Below are 22,661 nucleotides of genomic sequence, written 5' to 3'. Positions count from 1 at the left end.
AAGTATGCCGACAGCAGATATACTTAGGCGAGCTTAGCGTCGCGCAAGCTGCCCCTGTAAAAGAAAAAGACTCAATTAGTACGTGAATCTTATATCAAGTTAAAGAAACCATCTCAATTCTCCTAGAGTGAACATTTACAGATCCAAAGAAAGCTAAATATAGAAGAACAGCGCCAAGTTGACCCGAAGAAAATTAACACAGAAAAAGAAACACGCTTACATCTGCGAAAAGTATTCATCAAAGTTGTCCTCCGCGACCTTGGTGCAGTCAAAGCCGTAGATCTCACGCTGGACATCGGCATCGGCCCACTTATCGGGGACAGGGCCCTTGCCCTGGCGCAGAGCGGCGAACTGGCGATCACGCTCCTCCTTCGCAGCACCGTCGCCCAGGTGCAGAGCACGGCCAGAGGCATAGGCCATGTCAACCAGGGCCTCGGCGCGGCTCTTGCGAACCTTCTCGTAGACGCGGAGAGCCTTGTTAATCGACTCGGGTCTTGTGTCGCGGAGTCGGGCGAGAACAACGCCCAGAACAGCCCCGTCCTCAATAGCCTGGGCGGCACCCTGGGCCAGATGGGGAAGCGTAGGGTGGCAGGCGTCGCCGACCAGAGCAACAGACTCGTGCACCCATGTGGGGAGCGGGTCGTGGACGCGCAGCTTCCACTCGCAGACCTCGCCATCGGGGACGTAGTTGAGCATGCGCTGGACCATGGGGCAGAAGTCGGAGAAGACCCCCATCATGGCAGGCTTGGAGCCCTTGGTCGTGTAGGTGGCATTTGTGGCAGCGGCGAAGTTGGTGTCCGGCTGCGTGGTGGACAAGTTGTAGATGGTGTTGTTGGAGATTGCGTATGCGATGATGTGCCGTTTCTCGCCAATCCAGCGGGTCACTCGCGTGCTGTTGATCAGAGCCAGTAGCTCCGGGTCGTCCTTGATTTGGTCCTTGTGAATCATGATTCGGTAGGCGGCCTGATCGGTATCCTTGACGCCGACGTTGACGTTGAGGAGCTTCAGCATCGCCACACGGGTGTTGCTCTTGATTCCGTCGGCCCCCAGGAGCACATCCGCTTCGACCTTGTACGGCTTCTCGGTCTCATTACGGGGCACGGCCGTGAACGATGGCTTCTGGCCGAATTCAACGTTCTCGGCCGTAACGCCAAAGTGGAATTTGATGTTGGGCTGGCTCAGGCATCCCTGGTACAGGCCGTTGGCTAGCGATGCCCGGTGGCCTACCATGTGTGGGTAGCCGTAGGTTTCCTTGATGTACTGAAGCTCAACGTGCGCCAGCTCCTTGTCCGTGGCGCCATCTGTAAATAACCGTGAGACATGAACCTGTGGTGCTTATTGATTCTACAACTTACCTCGCACGGAAGTATCCCCAATGTTCACGGCCTCAGCTTCAATGCCCTTCCAGACACCAAGATTGTCCAGCACGCGCGCCATGTTCGGCGCCAATTGGATACCGGCACCCACGAAACCGAGGTCTGTGGCATGCTCATAGACGTGGATATTCTTAAAACCGCGCCGGGCCAGGGCAAGAGCGGTGGTCAAGCCGCCCATGCCGGCGCCCAGAATGGCAATCTGCAAATCCTGGGGAGTCTTCGTCATGGTGTCGGAGATAAGATGTAGAGGGGATTCGGTGGGGAGAGAGAGAACAAGATCGGGAATGGAAGGAGAAGGAAGCAGAGAGGAGAAATTTCAGAAGAAGTAAGAAATGGCGACGCGGCAGATCTAAAATAATTCAACGCCGAACGTAGCTCGCCGGAGCCGTGTTGCCATCAAATCAACTGTGTTTTCCACCTGATACGGGCGGCAGAGACTTTTTCCCTCTCCCACATCTCACCCCACATTCCACTGGTCGAGGGCTCGGCGTGGCGACCGTTGCCATCATCCCTGCTTGGACTTTATCCGCTGCAATAAATAAGCACCCGCATTCACCGGCTGCCAGGGAGAAATTTTTACCAGGTCCTCGACGAGCCTGTTACGTTCCATCCAATCAGCGGCGCGGGATGCGTCGGCATCCCTGAGGACGGTTGCGCAATGCCATGTCTGTTGGTGGGTGATTCCGTATCCGCTCTTTGTCCTTTCTGCCCTGCACTCATTCGCTTTCCCCCCGAAGAACCCCAAGCTTCCCCACATTCGCCGGAGGAGGAGACAATCCGATTCCTGTCAGCATGAAAACTGCCGAGTGGATAGGGTTGTGTGATACCATTGTAGAGAGCTCAGTTCATGCCGGATACGTCTGTGGACAACATCCAGCAGCATAGTGAATCGGTTCAAAATAGAAGAACAGAAGGCTGGCGTCGAGCACAGACCGCATCGGAGGATCAGGGTTCGGGCGCAATCTGGTTCTCGCAGATTGACGCGTATTAACCAGTCCTGACACACGCTCAGCTGGAACCCGCCTTAAAGTGCGGATGAGAAGTAGGAAAGCAAACTAAAGAACAGAATCATTTGCACTAGCTAATAGACGAGACAACGCAATGATTGACTCCGATGGTCGGGAGTTTCCTATTATTTAAATTCCAGGATCTGATCATCGCAATACTGTATGAACGTCGCTGCGGTCTCCGTCCCACCGTCTGCCTTGGTCTTCATCGCGCGCAGCAGGTCTGTCCTCGGACTTGGATGAATGCGACCCCAGGGGATGATATATTTCCCACCATCAGATATAGTCAGGTTACTTGAAAGCCCAGCCCAAAGCTCAGAATACGCCCCCATCCTGGGATGGTACAAGAGAGGCGCAGCGAGCAAGGGAACCAATGGAGAGAAATGACGAGTCAGCGCCGACTTTAGGTTCCCTGGGTTCACGACCACACTCAAGATGCCGTCAGATCCTGCTTGATGGGCGAGCGCATCTGCCAGAAACCAGTTCCCGACTTTCGTGTTTTCGTAGTTGCGCTGCGGATGCGTGTCGCGACGGAGCAGCTCTTCCAGTTTCACGCCGTCTGCAGGAGCGGATAAGTCCACAACGATTGAGGCCATCCATACAACACGCACGGAAGCCGGCGGCTGGCCCTGGGCAGTGCGCTTGAGTGTTGGCAGGAGGAGCTGAGTGAGAAGATGAGGTCCCAAGCAGTTAGTCGCCAGCTGGAGGTCGTGGCCTTGGGGCGAGATGGAGCCTTGTGGTGGGTTGGAGACAGCGGCATTGTTGAACAGAACGTCCAGTCGCGACTCGGACGCCGTAAATGTCTCCACAGCGGATTTGATGGTCGTCAGGTCGTCTAGGTTAAGAGGGAGGAAACGCACATCTCCATCTGATGACGGGTGCAAAGACTTGAGTTCTTCAATCGCGCTCTTGGCCTTTTCTTCTGAGCGGCCAGCCAGGTAGACTTTGCCCCCAGCTCCCAAGAGGATTTTGCATAATTCCAGGCCTATGCCCGAGTACCCGCCGGTCACGATGAAGACCTTGCCCTTCTGGCTGGGCAGGTTGGCCTCTGTGAGGGTTGGCGCGGGTGGGAAGAACTGCGACCAAGTCACTCCCATCGTGGCGATCAAGACGATGAGAAAATGTATTGGTGAGATGTGATGAGAGGTCTTCGACTGTAAGACAATGCACGAAGTCGGTCTGCCGCGCTGGGAAAAGTCAGCCCCCTTTTGCGCTTCTTGCGCCTTCGCGGAACGTCATTGGCGGACTCGAACCCTATCCAGCATTGAGGATACTCGCCCCCAAGTCGGACAGTCAATAATTACCTTGACGAAACTTAAGCGAAAGCATTAATTAGCTACGTAGAACTACTCCGTCGTGCAAATGCTCCGCTAAGCATCTAAGAGATTAAGGCTGGAACAAATAGGATATTAGAGCGAGGTGGCTCCGACCGACGCGCTGCTAAAAATAGACTAACCTGATTAAATAGATTATATCATTGCTATAACACCTCAGGTTGGAGTAATGAGGTAAGGGCTTATTTTCAGGAAAGCGTATACCAATGGCTTCAATATTTTGACGAAGATCCCAAACCCAACTTCTACGTCGTATAAACTATCACCTTATGATTTTGATGGCCATAGCACTATTATCGAGTACAAAATGGTCGAACACGACGATAGATATATACACCTTCTCCTCTATTACAGAACGATATCAGAATTTGATCTCTCCTCTGCATCTAGGCCTGCCTGAATCTCCTCAAGACACCATAGCACCGTATCACACTGTTCCATCGCCAAAGCACATGTGACTCGAGTTGTCTGCATAATGAACCACTTCCGCATTGGACCAGGCTTGGATAACCTGGCCCCTATGGCCAGGCACCAAATGAGAGCTCCTGGGAGTGGGCCCCAGAATTCATCGATATCTGTCTGTTGAAGAAGAGCTTGTAGCTCATAGATGGCATGTGGTAGATTGACAGAGTCAGCTTTATCGGAAGCAAAGCTGGACCAGGCAAATAGAAGACTGGCGTTGAGCACTGCCCGTATCCGAGGGTCAGTGTCCTGGCGCGAGCTGGTTTCCGAAGATTGGCGCGTAGTAACCAGGAAGTCATAAATATCTGCTAGATGCATAGAGCACTGACGAAAACTGCTGATATCATTTGAATAGATGTGCCATTGTCGCGAGAGCCGAACCATTTGGTAAAAATCACTCAGAATATTGAGAACGTGATCAGATATTTGTGGCTCAGTAATGTCTTCCGATATCCGTCCAAATGTAAAGACTCTCAGATCCAAAGCATGAGGCAAAAGTAACTGCATGCTCTTCAGTATCGGGTGGCCGGCATAATATGTACCGGGTTGAGCCACTTTTTGGAGTAATTCAATCCTGTTCGACTTCAATATGAGCATAGAATCACTTACTTAGTATTGTCACAGAATGGGCAATGCATACACCAGGAGACTATTTCCCAGATGGCCCTCAAATCCCAAATTCTCAGGACCACCACGTATACTGACAATCTCTTCTATGCCTTTCTTATCCGTAAGGAAGGCATGTTCGTCTCCATTGACGAGCTGCAAGGCAGCAAAATTAGTAACAATCAGTTTAAATTGCTAGGGGATACTTGTTACATCAAATAGAAGGACTGCAATCATGGCAGCGATATTAGAATCACCGCACCCTTCTTCTAGATTGTCAAATGAGACATTGAGCAGATTTCGCGTAATGTTGAGCTGCTGATGGGTCAAATAACTAATTTCTCCAGTGGTGCTGATATCATCCCATGCAGAGGCGTTTAATATCTTCGAGCTCATGAGTGGTAAGTGCGTGACCGCAGCATAGATGATAGTTGAGAAGCAAGGGTGGATGTGGTGGCTATAATTAACATAGCGATACATGACTTGGTTCAGTGCATCAGTACTCACGTCGAAGGGGGTTGTTGGTAGAATACTTACACTCCTGCATTCTTTGGTAGGCTGTAACCGAAGGGAACAATTGGGTAGAGTCTACGTAGAAGTGGATCTCGCTAGGTAATCCTCTAGGGGTCTGCCTGATCAAAACCTGAGAATTCCTATCTCCGCTAGTCTGAGAAACTGCAGATTTTGCATCTTGTTGGCGTTGTTGGTGATGTCGCTTCGCGAGTTGTGACCGCACTTGGCTAATGCGTTGGCCATTGCCTTCCTGTGGGTTGCCGGTGATGATGACAAAAGACATTCCATTGGTCTTGCTGGGCATTTCTGCGTTCTGAAGCGATGATTTTGGCTAAAAGCGATACTTAAAATGGAAGATGCACTAAAGCAGCCGATCTGACAAGAGAAGATGACGCTTAGGTAAGCTGGGTCTCTTAGTGCAGTTTCCCCATATGGTTTAGTCTGCACAGTATAGACCCACTCATATCCAAGTTTAGACATGAGCGAGATAAGGTCACCTGTTGAAAATGTAGAAAGCACTAAGATACAGTTCAGTGGCGCATTTATTGGGATGACTTATTGATTTACATAGCAGAGGATGACCTTAGTGTACTTTCCCAGTGTAGTTTAGTGACCATCTGTCACTCTATCGGTATCACAAAATCTGACGTCGTAGGCCTCGAGTGTTGATCAAGACGTGGGAAGTATTACTCTACTGCTTATTATTTAAAGACAATTTGGGGACCGCACTGATGAAGAGTTCAAGTCGTTTTACATTTCCTTCGAGGATTTCGGATTTGAACAGAAGTATAGTCTCCAACTGGAATATATATTTCCCTGCCAATGAAGATGTTTGACACTCAAACTGTCTGGTTCGGCAAGTAATCATTCTACAATTTTATTCGACTTATCTAACCAATCCCGAGCAGTAACCGGTTGTTCATCAGGCTTAGGAAAATCTTTTGCAGAGACCATCTATGCCGCTGGCCATCGCATCGTAGCCACAGCTCGCAGCCTCGAGTCGCTCTCGTACCTGCCCGATGAACCAAACGTGCTGAAGATCCAATTGGACGTGACTTCCCAACAAGACATAGTCACTGCATTTGCATGCGCCGTTGAGAAATTCAGTCAGATCAATGTTGTTATTAACAACGCGGGGTATGGCCTCCTGGGAGATACGGAAGCAATCTCCGAAGAGGAAGCACGCTGCCAACTCGAGACCAACTTCTGGGGACCAGTTCATGCCACTAAAGAGGCCCTTCGCATCTTTCGCGAAGTCAATCCGCGCGGCCGTGGTGGCACTATTGTCCAGATATCATCGCTGGGGGGAGGGATGGCTTTCCCGGGCCACTCTTTTTACCACGCCAGGTACGAACATTACTGATGAATTACAGAAGGGAGCATCTTCTAATGAAAGTAACAGCAAATTTGCCCTCGAAGGATTCACAAAGTCAGTTGCCAAAGAAATGGATCCAGCATGGAACATCCGTTTTCTAATATGTGCCCCCGGGGGAGTGCGCACGAATTTCGCAGGGTCGAGCAAGAAACTGGCCCCTCGACATCCGGCTTATGATTCTCCCGCTGGACCGTTCAGCAAGCTGATCAAATATATCACCGACCCTGAAGCTGCCCTCACGTGGAGCGAGCCTGCTATCTGCGCGCAGCTGCTTTTCGAGACCGTTATGCAACAGCACGTTCGATCACTACCTGCCCGTTTGCTGATGGGGGCGGAGACGGTTCCATTGGTTAGGGAGGATATTGAAAAGACACTGAAGGAAATGGATGCATGGAAGGAAGAGACCATGCGGTGTTCTCCTGCTGGAGGTGCGCAGATTATGAGCTTCTAAGGATTACTGATTCTGGAACCAACAACAACAACAATAACTGCCGGAAACCTGGAGACGGATTGGATTTAGCTGGCTGTTATTAGAAGCTTTGGGATGCAGAGAAAAATCCAACAGATGTGAAATACAAAAGTTTTCCGATTGAGGATAGAGTTACGGCCGTGCCAAGAGCATGGACCGAATGTTGTTGCCCCTTTCGGAGTATTCTTTTCGCATCTGGAATGCCCATGCGGCAAAGCAAACACTTTTCGAGCCAGATTAACTGATTTCCGTACAACGGCTGATTTGCGCAACGATCTGAATGATCTCCTTTTTTATCTTGCCATTCAACCCTTCCCAGGCCTTCCAAAGCTCTGTCAAGGTTTCTCCCGACCCGTTATGGATTTCGCCCGAGGACCCATGACCTTGCTCAGGGGCCTCCAATGGCAGTGCAGGCATCAGGAGAACTGACCGCCGAGTAGGAAGTTTCACAAACCTCCGCGTGCTCCACATCCAGGAACATTGGGCGTGAAAATCAATCCACCAGCGATCATATTATTCGTTGTACCATAGCTGCTATTTGCAACGCGATACGAACCAGGTCAATAGAATTCAATAACGGCATACTACCATATGTAACAATAGCCTGGAGAATAAATACCCCTGGACCCCCTGTCAGCCCTGGCGATATTAAGCAGACGATGACGCAATAATTTCCAACTGGCCTTAAGTACTCCTGGGCATTCCTTCCCCCGCCATCCTTCCACCTCGCTAACCCCTGGGACTACCAGGCGTTAGCCCCGGAAGAGATTACAATCAGCGAGCATGGCAGCCGTCCTAACGGGAAGTGGGGACCACACGTTCATCTTAAGCCTGCATGAGGCGGATAAACCGTCGATCCCTAGCGACCTTAGCACTGAAATCCGCAAACTATTGGCCAGAATTCGCGCTAATGGGGGTACTCCTGCCGATCTCAAGGCCAAAAGTGGGTGTCAGAGGGAAAACACCTGGCGCCTCGGTTCAGGGTCGGTTCGTGAGGGTCTTACCGTGGAGGGTTCAGGGCCCGTTCAGGGGCAGTTCTCCACCGAGTCTTTATCTTGGTTTGGTCCCTGAACAACAGCTCAATTGCCTGCCCTTTTGCATGGCTTTGCAAGCGTCAGGAACTAATGACCCCTGAGATGCTCCTATCAGTGGAGATCCTCAACGCCTTCCCCATTATTGTGATGCCGGCCGGGGGATAGATCTGCAGAATGGCTAATGAAGATGGACCTCCTAGGAAGCTTATGGACGCGCTACCATGCGGTAGATGGGTCCAAACCCCCCGTGTCGGTGCCTTTTTTAGCCACTGAGAGCGCCGCCAAGGTGACAAGGGCACCAGGTTCCCCGTCCTCTGCTCCATCAGACTATTGCGGCGGAGCCCGGCCGCACCGTTGCTCACCTGCTTTTTCGGGGGCAGACCCGTCCCCACGACGTCAACCGGCGTAGGCGAGGCTTGGAAGCAGGTGAGTAATAATCTCCTGAGAAATGGGGTTCGTATATAACGTGTGCCCCCTAGCCATTCCCACTATCTTTTTTCCAAGAACCTCTCTTCGTCGTCTTTCCTTACCACAAGTCATTCTTTACTTTTCGGTTAAATAACCGTCCATTCATTCATTACAAACCAACCGTCGCTCTCTGCAACCATGAAGACCTTCGCCATCTCCGCCGCCCTGCTGGCGTCCACCGCCGTGGCTATGCCCACTCCCTCCCGGACTCGCTCCGTTGGCAACCTGGTGCCTTGCCTCCAGAAGGAGCTCATCCCCTCCGGCGGCCTCCCCACCGGTGTCCTGAGCTGCGTTGAGTCTGCTCTGCCCTCCGGCCTGTCCTCCGGCGGCTTGAGCAGCCTGGGTGGTCTCTCCAGCCTGACCAGCCTGACCAAGGACCTCCCCCTGCTGTCCAGCCTGTCCAACATTGCTGGTGGCTCCGACTCCGCTTCCAGCGGTGCCATCTCTGGCCTCCACAGCGTCCTGAGCGTGACCCACACCCTGAACAGCGGTGAGGTCAAGAACCTCGTGGTTGAGCTTGACGGCAAGTCCGCCCAGCTCCTGGCTGGTGCCCACCTCGGCAGCGTTGCCAACTCCATCGGCTCGGTCCTCCAGACCGCGCCCGTTGTCAGCCAGCTGAACCTCGCCGGTCAGGGTGAGGGTCTCCTGACTGTTGTTGACACCACCGGCTCCGCTCTGCTGGTCAAGCTGAACGAGGAGACCGCCACGCTCTTCAACTCCCTGGGTCTGTCTGATGTCTCTTCGCTCGTCGGTACCGTCATCGGCACCCTGGACGGCTTCCTGCAGAGCCTGAACCTGAAGCGCGACTCCCCTCTGTCCATCCTGTCCAGCCTCCCCCTCGTCAGCAGCCTCAGCGGTCTGATCAGCGAGGACGGTGTGACTTCCATCCTGTCCCAGACCGGCGAGACCCTCCCCGTCAAGCTCGACTCCGGCCTCCTCAGCAACGTCCTGAGCACCGTTGACCTCAGCAACCTGGGTGACCTCTCGAACGTCCAGGGCACCATTGGCTCCGTCGTCGCCAAGGCTGAGTCCATCCCCCAGCTGGCCCAGCAGCTTCCCGTCGCCGGTGAGGTTGAGGGTGTCTTCATGGGTGTCCTGTCCCAGGACGGTGGTGCTCTCCTCGTCAAGGTCGAGTCCGCCCTTGAGGGTCTCCTGTCCACCCTCGGCCTCGGCAGCCTCGGCTCCGCCGCCGGCTCCGTCATCAGCGAGGGTACCTCCGCCGTCTCTGGCGCCGGTGCTCTGGGCTCCCTGTAAATAACTTCCCATGTTATTATCACTCTCACCATATAATCCCGCTCTCAATACCCTCCCCCTTGACGGGATCTTATCCTTCTCTTCTGTGATTCCTCTGTCTATCAAGCTCGCGGGACACTAGCCACCTGTCCCCAGACAAGCTGTTTTCGAACTAGCACATGCGTCAATGACGAACACGAGGAATTCCTCTTAACTTACTCTCTGCTTCTCTTTCTGTATTCCCATTCATCCGTGTTTTTTTTTTCTAGAATTCGTCGAATATAGGTTTAATCCTGTATGGTGCAATTGACTGGGTGAATGCCACGCAATGACCTGAACTTACTATTAGTTATCTGCTATCTACATTGATGTTTTCATGTTTCTTGTCACCGATGCAGTCCGCCCCAGTAGCTTTCGCCTTCGCCATCGTATGGATTGGATGCATTTCTGCACTGTGGATGTTCGTAGTCCTCCACACTCCCCATCGGCCAGATAGGCACGACGCAGATCTCATTATCTGCACAGCCACGACATTCCTTCCACGTGGTCCAGGCCAGATAGTCGACGAGCCCTTGGATCTTCTCGACAGCTAGTTTTAAGTCTTGTGTTTCCCATACAGCCAACAACGTCCCACAAGTAGTCCGTGCAACACTGTGCACTGCTCGCGCAGCCAATGTTGACATATTGGCCCGAAGCGGCATGGAGTGCATGGCGCAGCGATCAGTCTCGAGCTCGGTGTTCCGGTCTCCATAGTCGATGAAAGGAGCAAGCAGTCGCTCGATCTCAGTATGGAGATCCTCCAGGCTAATGATCTTGCCCGACATGTAGTATGACAGCTGGTCGCTATACCGCGTAACAAGCATATCTGCTGTTGTTTGCCAATTCCACGAAGGTTCCGCGGCTTCGTGGTTCATAATAAGACTAGTTAGATCCTGGCGGATGGAATCTAGTTCCGACTGGGAGAGATCCGTCAGTCGTGGCAGAGTTGAGTCTGATGAGAATAGGTCTACGTCGTATGCGAAGGCAGTCACGAAGTTATCGTAATTCAAGGATACACGGCTGCCTCCAATGCTATGGTACCGGTCAGCGATGGCGCGCATCCAGGTCACGGAGCCGCGTGGACCCCCGGACCCAGGGCCTTTTCTCCTTTTGCCGTCGTCGGCCCTTGGCCCGGAGTGCTCATCGTTATTAGGACCGTGTCTGCCTTCGTCCCCTTCTCTTGACCTGGGCTTGACCTGGGTGATGCGCACGGGAACCAGGTCGCGCTCGAAAGCACACAAAATAACCTCGAACCCTGCTTCCATACGGAGCACGCCGTCAATACGACCTCCCCAAGTATCCTGCGCCAACTCACAGGCTAGTCTAGCGCGTTCGCCTTCCGAGCCTGGTCCTGGACCTGGGTTTCTAGGGGCATCCTCAAGAGAGCCGTTGAAAAGAAGCACGTCTTGGGAGTCAAGAGTCCCCTTCGCCGTCTTTCCGGCAGACATTCCATCAATGTACAAAAGACGCAGATCCTTGGCCGCTGCGTAGGTGTGTAGATAGCCTGCATCCTCGTCGGCGGCGTCGTCAGGGCTGGTATGATGGGGCTCTCGCCGACGAAGCTCTTGGCGATGACTCGGGCTATCATTATCATCGTCATCATCATCACCATAGTTTGGTGGGCGACCACGAGGCGGTCTATGCATCCCGGCGAAGACCATTGCATGTTCCGGCTCGAAAGCGAGCCACTCGGTCCCGATCACGGGGGTCGACTTGTCGGTCCCGTGGAAGAATTGCGTGCCCGCAGGGACACTAGCTAGAAAGAAGGACATGCCATTGTGATGTAGCGAAGAGCCCCATTGGCGCATTGAGGCGTGGATGGCATTGAAGATGTGATTTGCATTGCGGGGCGTCCAGTGCTCGGCGGTGGTAAATGTCAATATGCCGAGCAGGCCGCTCAGCTGGAGGAGAGACCGCATTATTGTCGATGAGCAGATGATGGTGAAAGAGAGGGGATTCCCCTCTGATCAGGATGGGCGAGTGTGTACAGACGCGTCATCTACGTCAGCCCATGTTAGGGCTAAACTGCAATGAGATAAGGACCGAATCTCTTAGATCCTTATCTGATCAACTTCCAACTACGTAACATCACCCATTCAACCATGCGACCACTTACGCCCCATGTCACAACCCGCAGTCTATCGACACACTCCCCCTCGAGACCTCGTAATCTCCTACTCACCTTTGACGCCTTCGACACCCTTTTCTACCCACACCCTCCAGTACCAGAGCAATACGCCGCCGTCGCGCATGAATTCGGTCTATCGCGCACAGCAGTCACACCAGCCAGCGTTCTGGCCAGCTTCAAAGATGCTTTCCGTGCACAATGCAAGCAATATCCGAACTACGGCCGCGCCGATGTTCTGCGCGGCGCGTACAATGGTCCACAGCAGTGGTGGGGCGAGGTGATCCGGGGGACATTCACACGGATCTTGAAAGAGCAGAACGCGGATACCAGCAACCGCAACCCCGACGAGTCACTTCCAGCTGGACTGGAAGATGCTCTTCTGAAACGATTTGAGGGCGCACAGGGGTACGCGCTGTACGATGACGTGGCGCCGTTCTTGGCGCGGATGCGCACAATCAGACACGCAGCCTCGCGGCCATTTAACCGGGTAGTCCTTGGCGTTATCTCCAACTCGGATGATCGCGTCCCTGCTGTGCTGAAGGCGCTGGGTGTACGGGTGGGTACGATGCGCGCGGATCAAGATCGCGAGAGCCTTGCGTTGCCTGGGTTTGAGTACAGGGGCGGTGGTTCGCGTCCAGAAGATGAGAGGAAATTCTCCGATCCGGACCCTGATATTGATATTGTTATCACTAGCTACGAGGCTGGCGAGGAAAAGCCATCGAGGGTTATCTTTGATGTCGCTAGGCGGCAGGCGGGCTTGTTGGGAAGTGCCTGTTCAAAGGACTCTGTGTCTACAGCTGCGGGAGCACAGGATAATTGGGTGTGTGTACATGTCGGAGACGACTACCAGAAGGACTACTGTGGTGCGAGGGATGCGGGCTGGGACTCTTACTTTCTCCCTCGCAGAGAAGGGCTAGGCCATCCTGATGCGAAGGCGATACGCTCGCTGGTGGACTTAATTGGGGTATTGAAGATGGAAGCCTAGTGTGTCAGATATTCTATACCCATTTGTGCTTGTATTCGAAAGATACCCAACGGTTTAATATACAATCGTACCTTTCGAAAATAGTCTATCGCCTTCTAGGTGAATCCAATCTTCAGATACTGTGGATGGGATAGGATACTTCACTAAGTGAAAACTCCCAATTCATTCAAAACTCCTAATACCCAGTGACGAACTACATATTAACTACCCAAAAAGGCAACTCCGCAATTAGCGCCAGCCGCGTACAAGACCCCGTATGCGCCATCAGATATACAGATCAGCCTCAGGCTCATTCATGTAGTGTTCAATCCCACGGTCAATCCCACTGACCCTTTCCTGCCAAGGCGCCCAGCCCGCCGCCGGCATGCTTGTTCAACAGCTTGGCGATGCTTGACCCCCCATTGCGCTGCTGGAGTCTGAGTGCCTTCTCGCGCTCCCTCTCCCGCGCAGCGGTGTAAGAATTGACCGCGCCACCCTTCTTCGGGCCTGCCGTACCTGGCTTGGTCACGCGATGCGACGAGCTAGACGATGTGCTTGACGACGAACTGGACGTGACGCGTCGCAGCAGTTGCGGAGGGCGGAATCCAATGGGGCCGTCTTTGCCTCCTCCGTTGTGGAACGCGAGCTTGGTGTTCGCCGCCTCTGGACCGGAGGCGGAGTTGGAGGATGCTTGACGGAGGAGGGCTAGTCGATCAACGACGGGCCCGCGGGTGCGGCGCGGGTGGCTGGGTTTGGGGAAATGGCCCGTAGTTTGCACATCCGGTTCTTCAGCCTGGACGTCGGCTCCTGCGGCCTCGTTGTTTTCGCCCGTGGTGCCAGAGTCCTCCTCGTCGAGGGATGCGTCTTCGTGGAAGGAATCATAGTCGTGAGTCTCGGTTAAGAATGACAACGTCTCACGGATTTCGGCAAGCGAGGCGGGCTTCTTCGACGCTGCGGTGGCGGGAGTGCGACGCAGATGAGGCGGAGGCCGGTTCGTAGTGTCTTCGGTAGCCTCCTCAAGGGGTCGCTTGCGCTTAGCGCTTTCTGTCGCAAGCACATTCGATTGCTCCTCAGTGCGCACGTCTTGCGATGATTTCTCCTGAGAGTCGCTCTGGTTTTCGTCGAGGAAGTCCAGGTTGAAATCGAACGATTCCTCGCGGTCTTCGATCGCCTTGAAGAACGCGGCCTTCTTGGGATTATCGGCCAGCTCACCAACCTTTTCATCTGCAAGCAGAGCTCGACGCATCTTGGCAAACTCGCGCTGCTTCTCGCGTCGACGGGCCTGGCGCTCGTCATCGGAGTCGTCGAGGTCGAAGTCATCGTCAGCTCCGTGGCGACGACGCAGTGCTCCGGTGGTGATATCCCTCATGAGCTTAGCGACGTCCTTTTCATCACGGTCGCGCTGGTGGACACTGTATACTTGTTAGCTAGGATTCTATTTGTCAAGAACAATGAGACGTACGCATTGAGCGCAGCAAGCTGCTTCTCATCAACGACTTCGCCGCTGTTGTCATTGATCATTCGTCGATCCTCGGCATCTTCCTCGGCATCTTCTTCGTCACTAGCACCTCCAATGCCAGCATATTCATCCTCAGATTCCTCCGCTGCTTCGTCGAAAATCTCTTTAGCCCTGCTGTTGCTCTTGTCATACGGCACGGTCTGTTTCTTGGCCTTGGCAGATTTTTTCATGACGTTGAAAGCATTGGCATCGATTTCAAAGTCGCCGCCGTCAGCTTTGGCAGCTTCAGCTGCACGTCCACGTCGAAGATGTCTAGCCTTGCGATTCGCAATGGGCGACTGGCCCTGGCCAATGAGAACTGTATCGACAGTCGATACTGGAGGAGTACCGTTGAAACGTTTCATGGGATCAAAGGGCGAGAAGACGAAACCTTCATCCTGGGTTGGATCGGGCAGCTGCGAGAATCCAGAGATAGAGTAGGGCGCAGGCGATTCAGATACCCGGGTGACGTTTTGGCGATAATCTGCCATGAAGTCGGCCTCATCAGGTGGAGCTTGGCTGTCTCGAACGAGAACTTCTGAATTGTCACGTCGAAGCTGAGGAATGGGTTGACCGGGGTCGGGGAGGGAAAAGGGGATGGTTGCAGAGCCTGGTTGGCTGTCGTTGTCTCCTAGAGTACCCGCAAATGCCTGCGTGAGACCCATGGACATATTGTCGGAAGTCTCTAATCCAGGAATTTTGGTTCGTGATGCAGAATCAGCTGCATTGATGGGAGGTCTGACGGGTGTAGAAGGCGGCTCCCGCTGTAGCGGCTCGTCGTCCTCGTCATCGCTGAGCACGCGCGTTGGTCGCTTCCTCCGTGATGTAGGGACGTCACTTTCTGCAGCGGAAAAGTCGCCGCTCTCGTCGTCGGCAGATTCATCGTCCTCGGCTGCCTCCTTCTCAATGAGACCTTGGTTGTCGCCAATCACACTGGCAACATCATTCTCCTCGTCCTCATCGTCTTCATCCTCGCCAGCGCCATATCCCTCCTCGTCAGAGCCAGAAAGCACGAAATCATCATCCTCATCCTCTTCCTCGTTGCCGTTTTGCTTTGACTCCTTCTTCTCCTGCCGCGCGATGTCATCTGCCTCCTTCCGAGCCTTCGTCAGGAGATCCTCGACCTCGTCTTCCATAGCCGTACGCTGCTCAACCGTCTCGATAACGATGCCCTTCGCTCTCAGTTCTTCAATGCGCTCCTGTCTACCCTTGGCAGCCTGCTGCCGTGCCTTCAAAAGCAGGCTAGCAGACAGTTCTGCGTTGTTCATGGACGCGGACTGGCGTGTAGGAGAAGTCAGATGAGCCAAGGCCTTGAGTTTGATCATGGAGGCTGACTCCTCATTCTTCTTCTGGGACAGGTTCTCGAATGCAGCGATCCGTCGACACTTGGCAGGCGACGTCACGACTTCCAAGTCGGTGTCCGAATCATCCTCCGCTTGATGCTGCGCCAGTTGTTGCCGGGTAAACATGACGCGAATAGGTCGGTGGGTAAACTGGTAAGGTGCTTTCTTGGCCGATGCTGACTGCGGTTCTGATTTTGCGTTGTCGATAACTAGCTCCTTGGACGCATCTGCTTCCTCTGCATCCAGCTGCATGGCTTCCTCCAAGACAGGCAGATCAGGGATATCCTCGGACATCAAGGCCTCCATGTCAGCCGCGCTGCCAACGTTACGATCCACAGCGGTACTGCCACTGGTAGTTGGTTTCTCCTTGTCAGAGGGAGCGACAACTGGTGAAGTCTGGGGAGTGTCGTTGTTCTTATGAGGACCTTCTCCATCAGAGCCAGGCTGCGATCCAGCGGTGGAGGATGAGTTGGCGGCAGCGGGCTCAGCTTCGGCGGAAGTCTCTGGCTGCATAAAGTTGAAGCGAGCGAAAAGGCTGTCCTTGGTGATCTTCTTCTTGGTTTGGGCTTGATGGGCCAATTGCATGTTTCGACTCATGCGCTGCGTCTCGGCCCTCATCTCCTGCAGAGCCTTTTTGCTGGCCTTGCGAGGCGCACGGGTCTGCTGGGTCAACTTCCTAGCGGATTCCGGATCCTCGTCGGCGGCACTCTCCTCGCCAGACAAGATTTCCGAACTGAACTGCTCCATCTGTGCACGTCGAGCGGCCTTCTTCTCAGCCTCGATCGCCTCGCGCTCCTCGCGCTCCTTGCGCTTTTGTGCGACGAGGGCGAGGAACCGAGCATTTTTCTTGAAAGACTCTTTTGTCGAGTGGGCATTGGCCGGGCTATCGGTGTTGTCTTGTGCCGACGCCGAAACGAAGAGAGGGGACAATTCCCGTGTGGGCGACAACGCTTGGGTTAACTCGTTCTCCGGCTCCGGTGTCTCTTCCAGACCGGCATTGTTTCTCCTTCTCGGTCCAGCCGCAGGGAGGTCATCATCACTCGACTCGTGCACGAAAACAGGCTCTTCCTTGTCAGGTGTAGGTTTCTGAGCCTGGTCTCGCTCCGTCCGCAGAGCTTTGGACAATCGAACGAACGCCGATTCTTCGCCTTTAGAACCAGACGCGTCCCCATTCGTCGTGTTTCCTTGTAATCTCGCAGCCATACGACCTCTAGGCACGGCCACCTCATCATCTTCATCTTCCTCGTCAGAAGACTGACGCGTCTCTTGGGTGGTGCGGGTGCGACCGAAATCAGGCTTGTTGAAAAAAGATCTCGACTTCGACATAACAGGCTCCCCCTCTGAGTCGCTGTCGAACGCAGCCATCATGGCCTTGATCTTCTGGCCTGGCGTGAGAATGTTGGGCGACCCGGCCGCCGAGGACGCGGAGCGCGTCGACCGCGGCGTGGAAGGGGTGGACATTCTGGAAGGTAAGTAGACAATAGATTAGGGTGTGAATTAGAGGAAACGGGTCATCTTGCACACAATTGGGGGAGTTAGAAAGTATGAGGAGAAGTTGGGCAGGAAGGAAGTAATGTGTTCAAGGGCGCATAGTTAATCGACGCGCGTGCCTCGCGTTGACCGGCAACTGAACACGTGAGGGCTGGCTTATCGCTTATCAGGCTGGATTCATTATCAACATAATCATTTTGGATGCCCTATGTAATTCTGTGCTCATGCTCCATTGCCGGTATTCTCATAATACAAAAAGCCCCCGTGCACAATAATAGAAAAGAAAAAAAAAAGAGACGCCACAAAAAACCACGCGCCATGTCCCGGCTGTTAACAAGCGAGAAAAAGAAGAGAAGAAAGTGTCAACGCTGGATTCCCTGTCTATCGCCACAGAGCCAATCAATCAACTCGATGGCCAGGCAAAGCAGAGCACAGCGTGAACAATGGTACAGTCTTAGATGTCAATATCAATGTCCATATCCAGAGCCGCGATGTTCTCGTCATCCGTGTTGCGGTAGCTGATCATGAATCCGCTCTTGGACTTCTTGGGAGTCTGGCTGGAGCCGGGCGTAGCCACGCGTGCGGGACTAGCGGTGTTGGCCACCTTGGTAGCCGGCGAAGGCGTGTCGGTCGGAGTCGAATCCGCAGGCTTCAGGGGCTGCTGGATCTTCCCGCTAACGTCGTGATGTGTCTTGGCCATGGTGCGCACGCGCATGAACGGATCGGCAGCGGCCTCACCGCGAGCAACGGCAGCGGCGGCCTTACGGGCGGCCTTGCGCTCCTCGAGCTGGGCACGGCGGACGTTCTCGTAGTTGAGCTTCTGGTTGCGCAGGTTGATTTGGTGGACCTTGTCCGCTTCAGCGGGCTTCTCGGCCGCGGCGTTGAAGAGCGACGTGCCCCACGAGAGCGTCGGGTTGACGAGCTGGTCCAGCTCCTTCTGCAGGGACTCGGCCTTCTCAGTGTTTCCGTCCCCTTGGGCGAGCTTCACCTCGCGTTCGAGATCCATGCGTTTGATCAGGTTGCGCTTGGGGTCGTACTGGTTCTGCTTGCGCAGCTTCTCGCTCAGCTCCTCTTTGGTGAACTTGTGGTTGATGAGGCGGTTGATGTCGCCGACCTTGGCAGCCACGCGAGACCGGGTGGCCATCCGGCAATCATCCACAGCCATGGTCTTGTGGTAGCGGTTGAACTCGGCCTGGATGGAGGTTAGTGGGCGTACATATGTTGGAGAGCAAATGACAAACCTCGGTGAAGTGCGAATCTGAGCAGGCGATGAAAGGAAATTCCCGCACAGACTTTCCATGAGCCAATTTCACGTACTTCTCAATAATGAAGGGGCGGCCATTCGCAGCCTCCATGGCATAGGGCTTGCCGTCAGCGAAGCCAGTAATCAAGCACATGCGGTATTCGTTCTGACCGGTCTCGCGGTTGGGGCCGATGTTGACACGAGAGTAGCAACCGGTGATGGCATTTTCGAATCCAGGGTAGAAGCAGACCTGAGCAAAGTTGCTGCGACCAACACGGGCCCGGTCGATATCCCGGAGATCAGCAGGAGGGTCGTCCTTGGGAGCGGAGGGGGAGCGATCGATACGGTTGTCCAGTTCGAAATCACTGTCGGCTTCGCCTTCGTCATCAGAGACGGAGAGCCTGGAGCGAGCACGACGTCCTGGCTGCACAGGATCACGGCGACGGGCTTCATCACGTTTGCCCTTCTGCTCGCGCTGGCGCTTGTAGGCTTCAATGGCGTCGGACGTCTCTCCAACCTTGCGGCCGCCCAGTGTAGTCTTCTGGCGGGAACTTTTGCGCTGGTTCTCATCTAGCCCTGCTGAGGTAGCCTTGCGCTTGGATTTCTTCGCAGCGGCACGGGCTTCGTCACGCTCACGCGACGCCAAGAGACGGCGCAGCGCCAGGTCCTGGTTGTGGCGATCGACCTGCTGCGCACGCTCAGACAGCAGTTCCTCACGCTGGATTTCGGGCATGGCCATGATCTCCATCTTGTCTTGGGCCGAGTAGTACAGCTTGTCGTAAGGGAAGATGGGACCGTCCTCGTCCACAACGGCTGAGCCTTCAGATTCAGAGTCGGACTCGGACATGGGGGCAGAGTCGGCATCCGATCTAATTGGACAAGTAGTGTCAGTGAATGTTGTTCTCAATAGGGTACTCCCCCTATTGAGAAGGTGGGGGGGCAATGCATACACCTCGCCGTCCTCCTCTTTCACGGCCTTGCGGCGAATCGGTTTGGCGGTTCCCTTGCGACCCATGTTTGCGGGAGAGTGGTCTCGTTGTGGAGAGCGGGAAGAACGAGAGTGTGCTGGGGAGTCTTTTGGCTGGGGAGAGGTTTCTTCCTCCGAATCCCCCGCCAGCGCCAGCAGCTCAGCATCCAGATCGTCCGCCATGGTGAATGTCCGTCGATTCTCGTCTCGCAGGCAGCCTTGTTATAAAGATATATATAGATGTATATATATACCAGGTACCAGGTGAATTATATACCAGATACTGGCTTTGCCCTCACCCAGGCAGCGATTCGAGGTTGAGGCGATTCCACCGGACAGGGAGGCGTCGCCACGATTCGCACAGCGACTGGCACTCGATGATCCCCCAGGCGCAAGAGCAAAGATGCGACGCCCAGATAAACAACAGGAGAGCCGAACAATGATCGCAGAGACACGATCGTGGATGGTGGTGGGTAGAGTGAAGGAAGTGTCTGTCCTTTTTGCCGTTCCGATCACTTCGCGGGAATGCCGCAAGCGCGCCAAGCCTTTTCTTTCTAAGCGGTACCTTCAACTTTCCTTGACTGAGCGATCAACATTATTCTTCTCATGGAGTCACTCCCCGTCCTGCGCAGATGCGCCTGGCAGACTTGCCGACGAGCCACATCGCCTCTCTTCCTCGACTTCCTCGCGCCCTCGACCCTGCACCGCTACCAACGCCGCCATGCCTCGACCGAACACGGCTCACCCGGCAGCTCCAAACCGCGCTACGTGCTCAGCAAGAAACAGCGCGAGTTCCTCGACAGCGCCCTTCGCGTTAATCAAGCTGGTGAACTCGCCGCAACACTCATCTATAAGGCCCAAACGCCCCAGGTTGTCCGCTCGCATCCACACCTCCGGCCCCTCATGAAACACATGTACGATCAGGAAGCAGGCCACTTCAAGACCTTCAACCAGCTCATCGCGAAACATGAAATCCGCCCGACGGCCATGTATCCCGTTTGGGAGGTGGCGGCGACGTTTCTAGGGTGGTCGACTGCTGCTTTGGGCCGGGAGGCTGCCATGGCGTGCACCGAGGCCGTCGAAACGGAGATCGGATCGCATTACAATGATCAGGTGAGAGAGATCCTCTCGTGGGAGGCGGATGCCCAGCGGCGTGGGGAGGAGTTGGACGAAGAGCTCAAGGAGATGCTGTCGACTTTCCGCCGGATCCGTGACGAGGAACTCGAGCATCTGGATCATGCCGTGGCCAACGACGCGAAAGAGGCCAAGCCGTATGATCCGCTGGTGGATGTGATCCGTCTGGGATGCAGGACTGCCATCAAGATCACCGAGAAGGTCTGACCGATCCATCGTGTATAATATCCTCATATCATGTCTTCATCTATGCCCTGGATCTATCTCCATGCAAATCGTAACCGGGTATCAGAGCAAACAAACCAGCCCACCCACTTACTCTGCAGCGTTCTTCTCCAGATAATCCAGGAAACCCTGCGAGAAGCGCTCAACCTGCCGATAAACCTCCTCAAACCCATTCGCACCACCATAATACGGATCCTGCACGACCTCCCCACCGCCAACACGAGCGTGCAGCTTCCCTCCAGCCCCAAAATCTCCAAACAGCCGCACATCCGCAACCTTCGCACCCGCGGCCCGCTCTGCAATCGCCGCCTCAGCGCCTGCCCGGGTAACTCGAGAGTGTGACAAGGGGGCAGCAAGCATACCAGACTTTCTCTTCACCGACCTAATGACCGACTCCCGCGTATCCAGCAGATCCCGCAGGTTATACTCGTCCATGGCGAGGAGGTAGTCGAAGTTCAGGAAGTCTTCCTTGGTGACTTTGCGCGCTGCGTGGTTGTAGTTTGTGATTCCGTGCCGGCGGAGCGTGGACATCGTGCGTGAGTCGGGGGGTTCCATTGTGTGGTAGGCGCCTGTGCCGGCGGAGTCGATCTCGCTCACTAGTGAGGGGTGCGAGGCGGCGAGGTTGCGGAAGACGCCTTCAGCCATGGGGGAGCGGCCTACGCTGGGTCAGTATGGGTTGGTGGGCGCGTTGATAGGCAGAGAGAATGGGCGTACAGATATTGCCGAGGCAGACAAAGAGAACGCTCGCGGGGCGTCCAGTCGGTTCGGAGGCCATTGTGTGTGTGTTTGTGTGTTGGTGCGCTGGAGGAGAAGCAATTGAGCCTGACAGAAACCGGCAGTATCGTTATCGACTCCACCGCCTTGCGGCTTATCATTTGTTCTGGTCTTAAGTTCCTCGTTCACATTCAGGGTTCTAACAATACAATTCTGGTTGCTCTCTTTTCCGGCTTTGCCTAATAGAGATCTCACACGAAATGTCTCCAAGAATGACGACGAGACGCGCAGAGAGTGCCTCCAGGGATTCAGTGGCCCAACACCCTACCAAGAAGACAGCCCAACACCGACTAGCGTGCCTACAACGACAAAATAAGATAAAACGACATAACGACCATACAAAGCCATATAAATTGCTTTCGTAAGTTATAGCACCAGACTTACCTCGACGTCACAGACAGATCCTTGATCTGGAATGTTGTATCTGGTATATCTTACTTCTAGGTTCACTTCGCTGTTAGGATCTTGCTCACCGCTGAGTGGCTTGCGAACAAGACGTTGGCCTAGTCCTTCTAACTTAAGCAGAGACGGGAATAGACGTGCCCCCCCCCTGGGTCCAGCTGGAAGTGACTGTAGACGGAACTGTAGAGTTCTGACAGTTGTTTAGGGCAGTCGGTCCAATGTTCCAATCGTGTCGGGCAATATTTTTCGGTGGGAAGGGGTATCGTCCCTGGCGTTGCTGGATTGAAAGAGAAAGAGGATATAGTTGGATTTATTTCTATCCTAGAACATACTATATGATTCCTCTAGATTCCAACGCAGTGGCGAAATCGTAATTGAACTATTCATGACAGCATCCTTGATTTTCTGAACTGGCTCCGTAAATTTTTTGTCAAATCCATAAGCAGGATAGCGTTGGTATTAATATCTCATTATTTGGCTCGGGAATTGACCCTCCGGAGAATTGCCCTTCTGAGTTTAAATGATCTGCGCGATGTAGGCGGGGGGATACATACACAGGAATACTATCGATAAAAG

At 54.1% G+C, this 22,661-nt stretch overlaps 13 protein-coding genes across 13 annotated transcripts; 6 read left to right on the top strand and 7 right to left on the bottom strand.

Moving 5' to 3' along the window:
• Window positions 1–216: 216 nt before the first annotated feature.
• Window positions 217–1,602, bottom strand: N7510_000357 (putative monooxygenase; the record flags this gene model as incomplete). Its single annotated transcript, XM_056972287.1, has 2 exons — window positions 217–1,301; window positions 1,356–1,602. The coding sequence occupies 2 exons, from the start codon at window positions 1,600–1,602 to the stop codon at window positions 217–219; spliced, it is 1,332 nt and encodes a 443-aa protein (XP_056837404.1).
• Window positions 1,603–2,508: 906 nt separating this feature from the next.
• Window positions 2,509–3,480, bottom strand: N7510_000356 (steroid dehydrogenase; the record flags this gene model as incomplete). The annotated part of the gene is made up of 1 exon (XM_056972286.1): window positions 2,509–3,480. The coding sequence occupies one exon, from the start codon at window positions 3,478–3,480 to the stop codon at window positions 2,509–2,511; it is 972 nt and encodes a 323-aa protein (XP_056837403.1).
• Window positions 3,481–4,065: 585 nt separating this feature from the next.
• N7510_000355 (uncharacterized protein) lies at window positions 4,066–4,563 on the bottom strand (the record flags this gene model as incomplete). Its single annotated transcript, XM_056972285.1, has 1 exon — window positions 4,066–4,563. One exon carries the CDS (start codon window positions 4,561–4,563, stop codon window positions 4,066–4,068), a length of 498 nt encoding a protein of 165 aa, XP_056837402.1.
• A 1,123-nt stretch (window positions 4,564–5,686) lies between these two features.
• Window positions 5,687–7,124, top strand: N7510_000354 (NAD(P)-binding protein; the record flags this gene model as incomplete). The annotated part of the gene is made up of 4 exons (XM_056972284.1): window positions 5,687–5,697; window positions 6,010–6,084; window positions 6,160–6,645; window positions 6,701–7,124. 4 exons carry the CDS (start codon window positions 5,687–5,689, stop codon window positions 7,122–7,124), a joined length of 996 nt encoding a protein of 331 aa, XP_056837401.1.
• An 801-nt stretch (window positions 7,125–7,925) lies between these two features.
• On the top strand, window positions 7,926–8,213 carry N7510_000353 (uncharacterized protein; the record flags this gene model as incomplete). The annotated part of the gene is made up of 1 exon (XM_056972283.1): window positions 7,926–8,213. One exon carries the CDS (start codon window positions 7,926–7,928, stop codon window positions 8,211–8,213), a length of 288 nt encoding a protein of 95 aa, XP_056837400.1.
• Window positions 8,214–8,363: 150 nt separating this feature from the next.
• Window positions 8,364–8,585, top strand: N7510_000352 (uncharacterized protein; the record flags this gene model as incomplete). Its single annotated transcript, XM_056972282.1, has 1 exon — window positions 8,364–8,585. One exon carries the CDS (start codon window positions 8,364–8,366, stop codon window positions 8,583–8,585), a length of 222 nt encoding a protein of 73 aa, XP_056837399.1.
• A 197-nt stretch (window positions 8,586–8,782) lies between these two features.
• N7510_000351 (uncharacterized protein) lies at window positions 8,783–9,898 on the top strand (the record flags this gene model as incomplete). Its single annotated transcript, XM_056972281.1, has 1 exon — window positions 8,783–9,898. One exon carries the CDS (start codon window positions 8,783–8,785, stop codon window positions 9,896–9,898), a length of 1,116 nt encoding a protein of 371 aa, XP_056837398.1.
• A 365-nt stretch (window positions 9,899–10,263) lies between these two features.
• On the bottom strand, window positions 10,264–11,835 carry N7510_000350 (uncharacterized protein; the record flags this gene model as incomplete). Its single annotated transcript, XM_056972280.1, has 1 exon — window positions 10,264–11,835. One exon carries the CDS (start codon window positions 11,833–11,835, stop codon window positions 10,264–10,266), a length of 1,572 nt encoding a protein of 523 aa, XP_056837397.1.
• Window positions 11,836–12,018: 183 nt separating this feature from the next.
• N7510_000349 (uncharacterized protein) lies at window positions 12,019–13,029 on the top strand (the record flags this gene model as incomplete). The annotated part of the gene is made up of 1 exon (XM_056972279.1): window positions 12,019–13,029. The coding sequence occupies one exon, from the start codon at window positions 12,019–12,021 to the stop codon at window positions 13,027–13,029; it is 1,011 nt and encodes a 336-aa protein (XP_056837396.1).
• A 316-nt stretch (window positions 13,030–13,345) lies between these two features.
• Window positions 13,346–17,310, bottom strand: N7510_000348 (uncharacterized protein; the record flags this gene model as incomplete). Its single annotated transcript, XM_056972278.1, has 2 exons — window positions 13,346–14,420; window positions 14,471–17,310. 2 exons carry the CDS (start codon window positions 17,308–17,310, stop codon window positions 13,346–13,348), a joined length of 3,915 nt encoding a protein of 1,304 aa, XP_056837395.1.
• Window positions 17,311–17,794: 484 nt separating this feature from the next.
• On the bottom strand, window positions 17,795–19,733 carry N7510_000347 (RNA polymerase-associated protein; the record flags this gene model as incomplete). Its single annotated transcript, XM_056972277.1, has 3 exons — window positions 17,795–18,532; window positions 18,582–19,452; window positions 19,534–19,733. The coding sequence occupies 3 exons, from the start codon at window positions 19,731–19,733 to the stop codon at window positions 17,795–17,797; spliced, it is 1,809 nt and encodes a 602-aa protein (XP_056837394.1).
• Window positions 19,734–20,156: 423 nt separating this feature from the next.
• N7510_000346 (demethoxyubiquinone hydroxylase family protein) lies at window positions 20,157–20,891 on the top strand (the record flags this gene model as incomplete). The annotated part of the gene is made up of 1 exon (XM_056972276.1): window positions 20,157–20,891. The coding sequence occupies one exon, from the start codon at window positions 20,157–20,159 to the stop codon at window positions 20,889–20,891; it is 735 nt and encodes a 244-aa protein (XP_056837393.1).
• A 108-nt stretch (window positions 20,892–20,999) lies between these two features.
• On the bottom strand, window positions 21,000–21,684 carry ltpA (tyrosine protein phosphatase LTP1; the record flags this gene model as incomplete). Its single annotated transcript, XM_056972275.1, has 2 exons — window positions 21,000–21,565; window positions 21,624–21,684. The coding sequence occupies 2 exons, from the start codon at window positions 21,682–21,684 to the stop codon at window positions 21,000–21,002; spliced, it is 627 nt and encodes a 208-aa protein (XP_056837392.1).
• Window positions 21,685–22,661: the final 977 nt, after the last annotated feature.

The sequence above is a fragment of the Penicillium lagena genome (genome assembly GCF_028827675.1).
Source record: "Penicillium lagena strain IBT 129212 chromosome Unknown utg000001l_segment0_segment0, whole genome shotgun sequence".
Taxonomy (NCBI): Eukaryota; Fungi; Ascomycota; class Eurotiomycetes; order Eurotiales; family Aspergillaceae; genus Penicillium; species Penicillium lagena.
The sequence above is the reverse complement of the archived record's forward strand: the minus strand, read 5'-3'. Positions and strand labels throughout refer to the sequence as shown.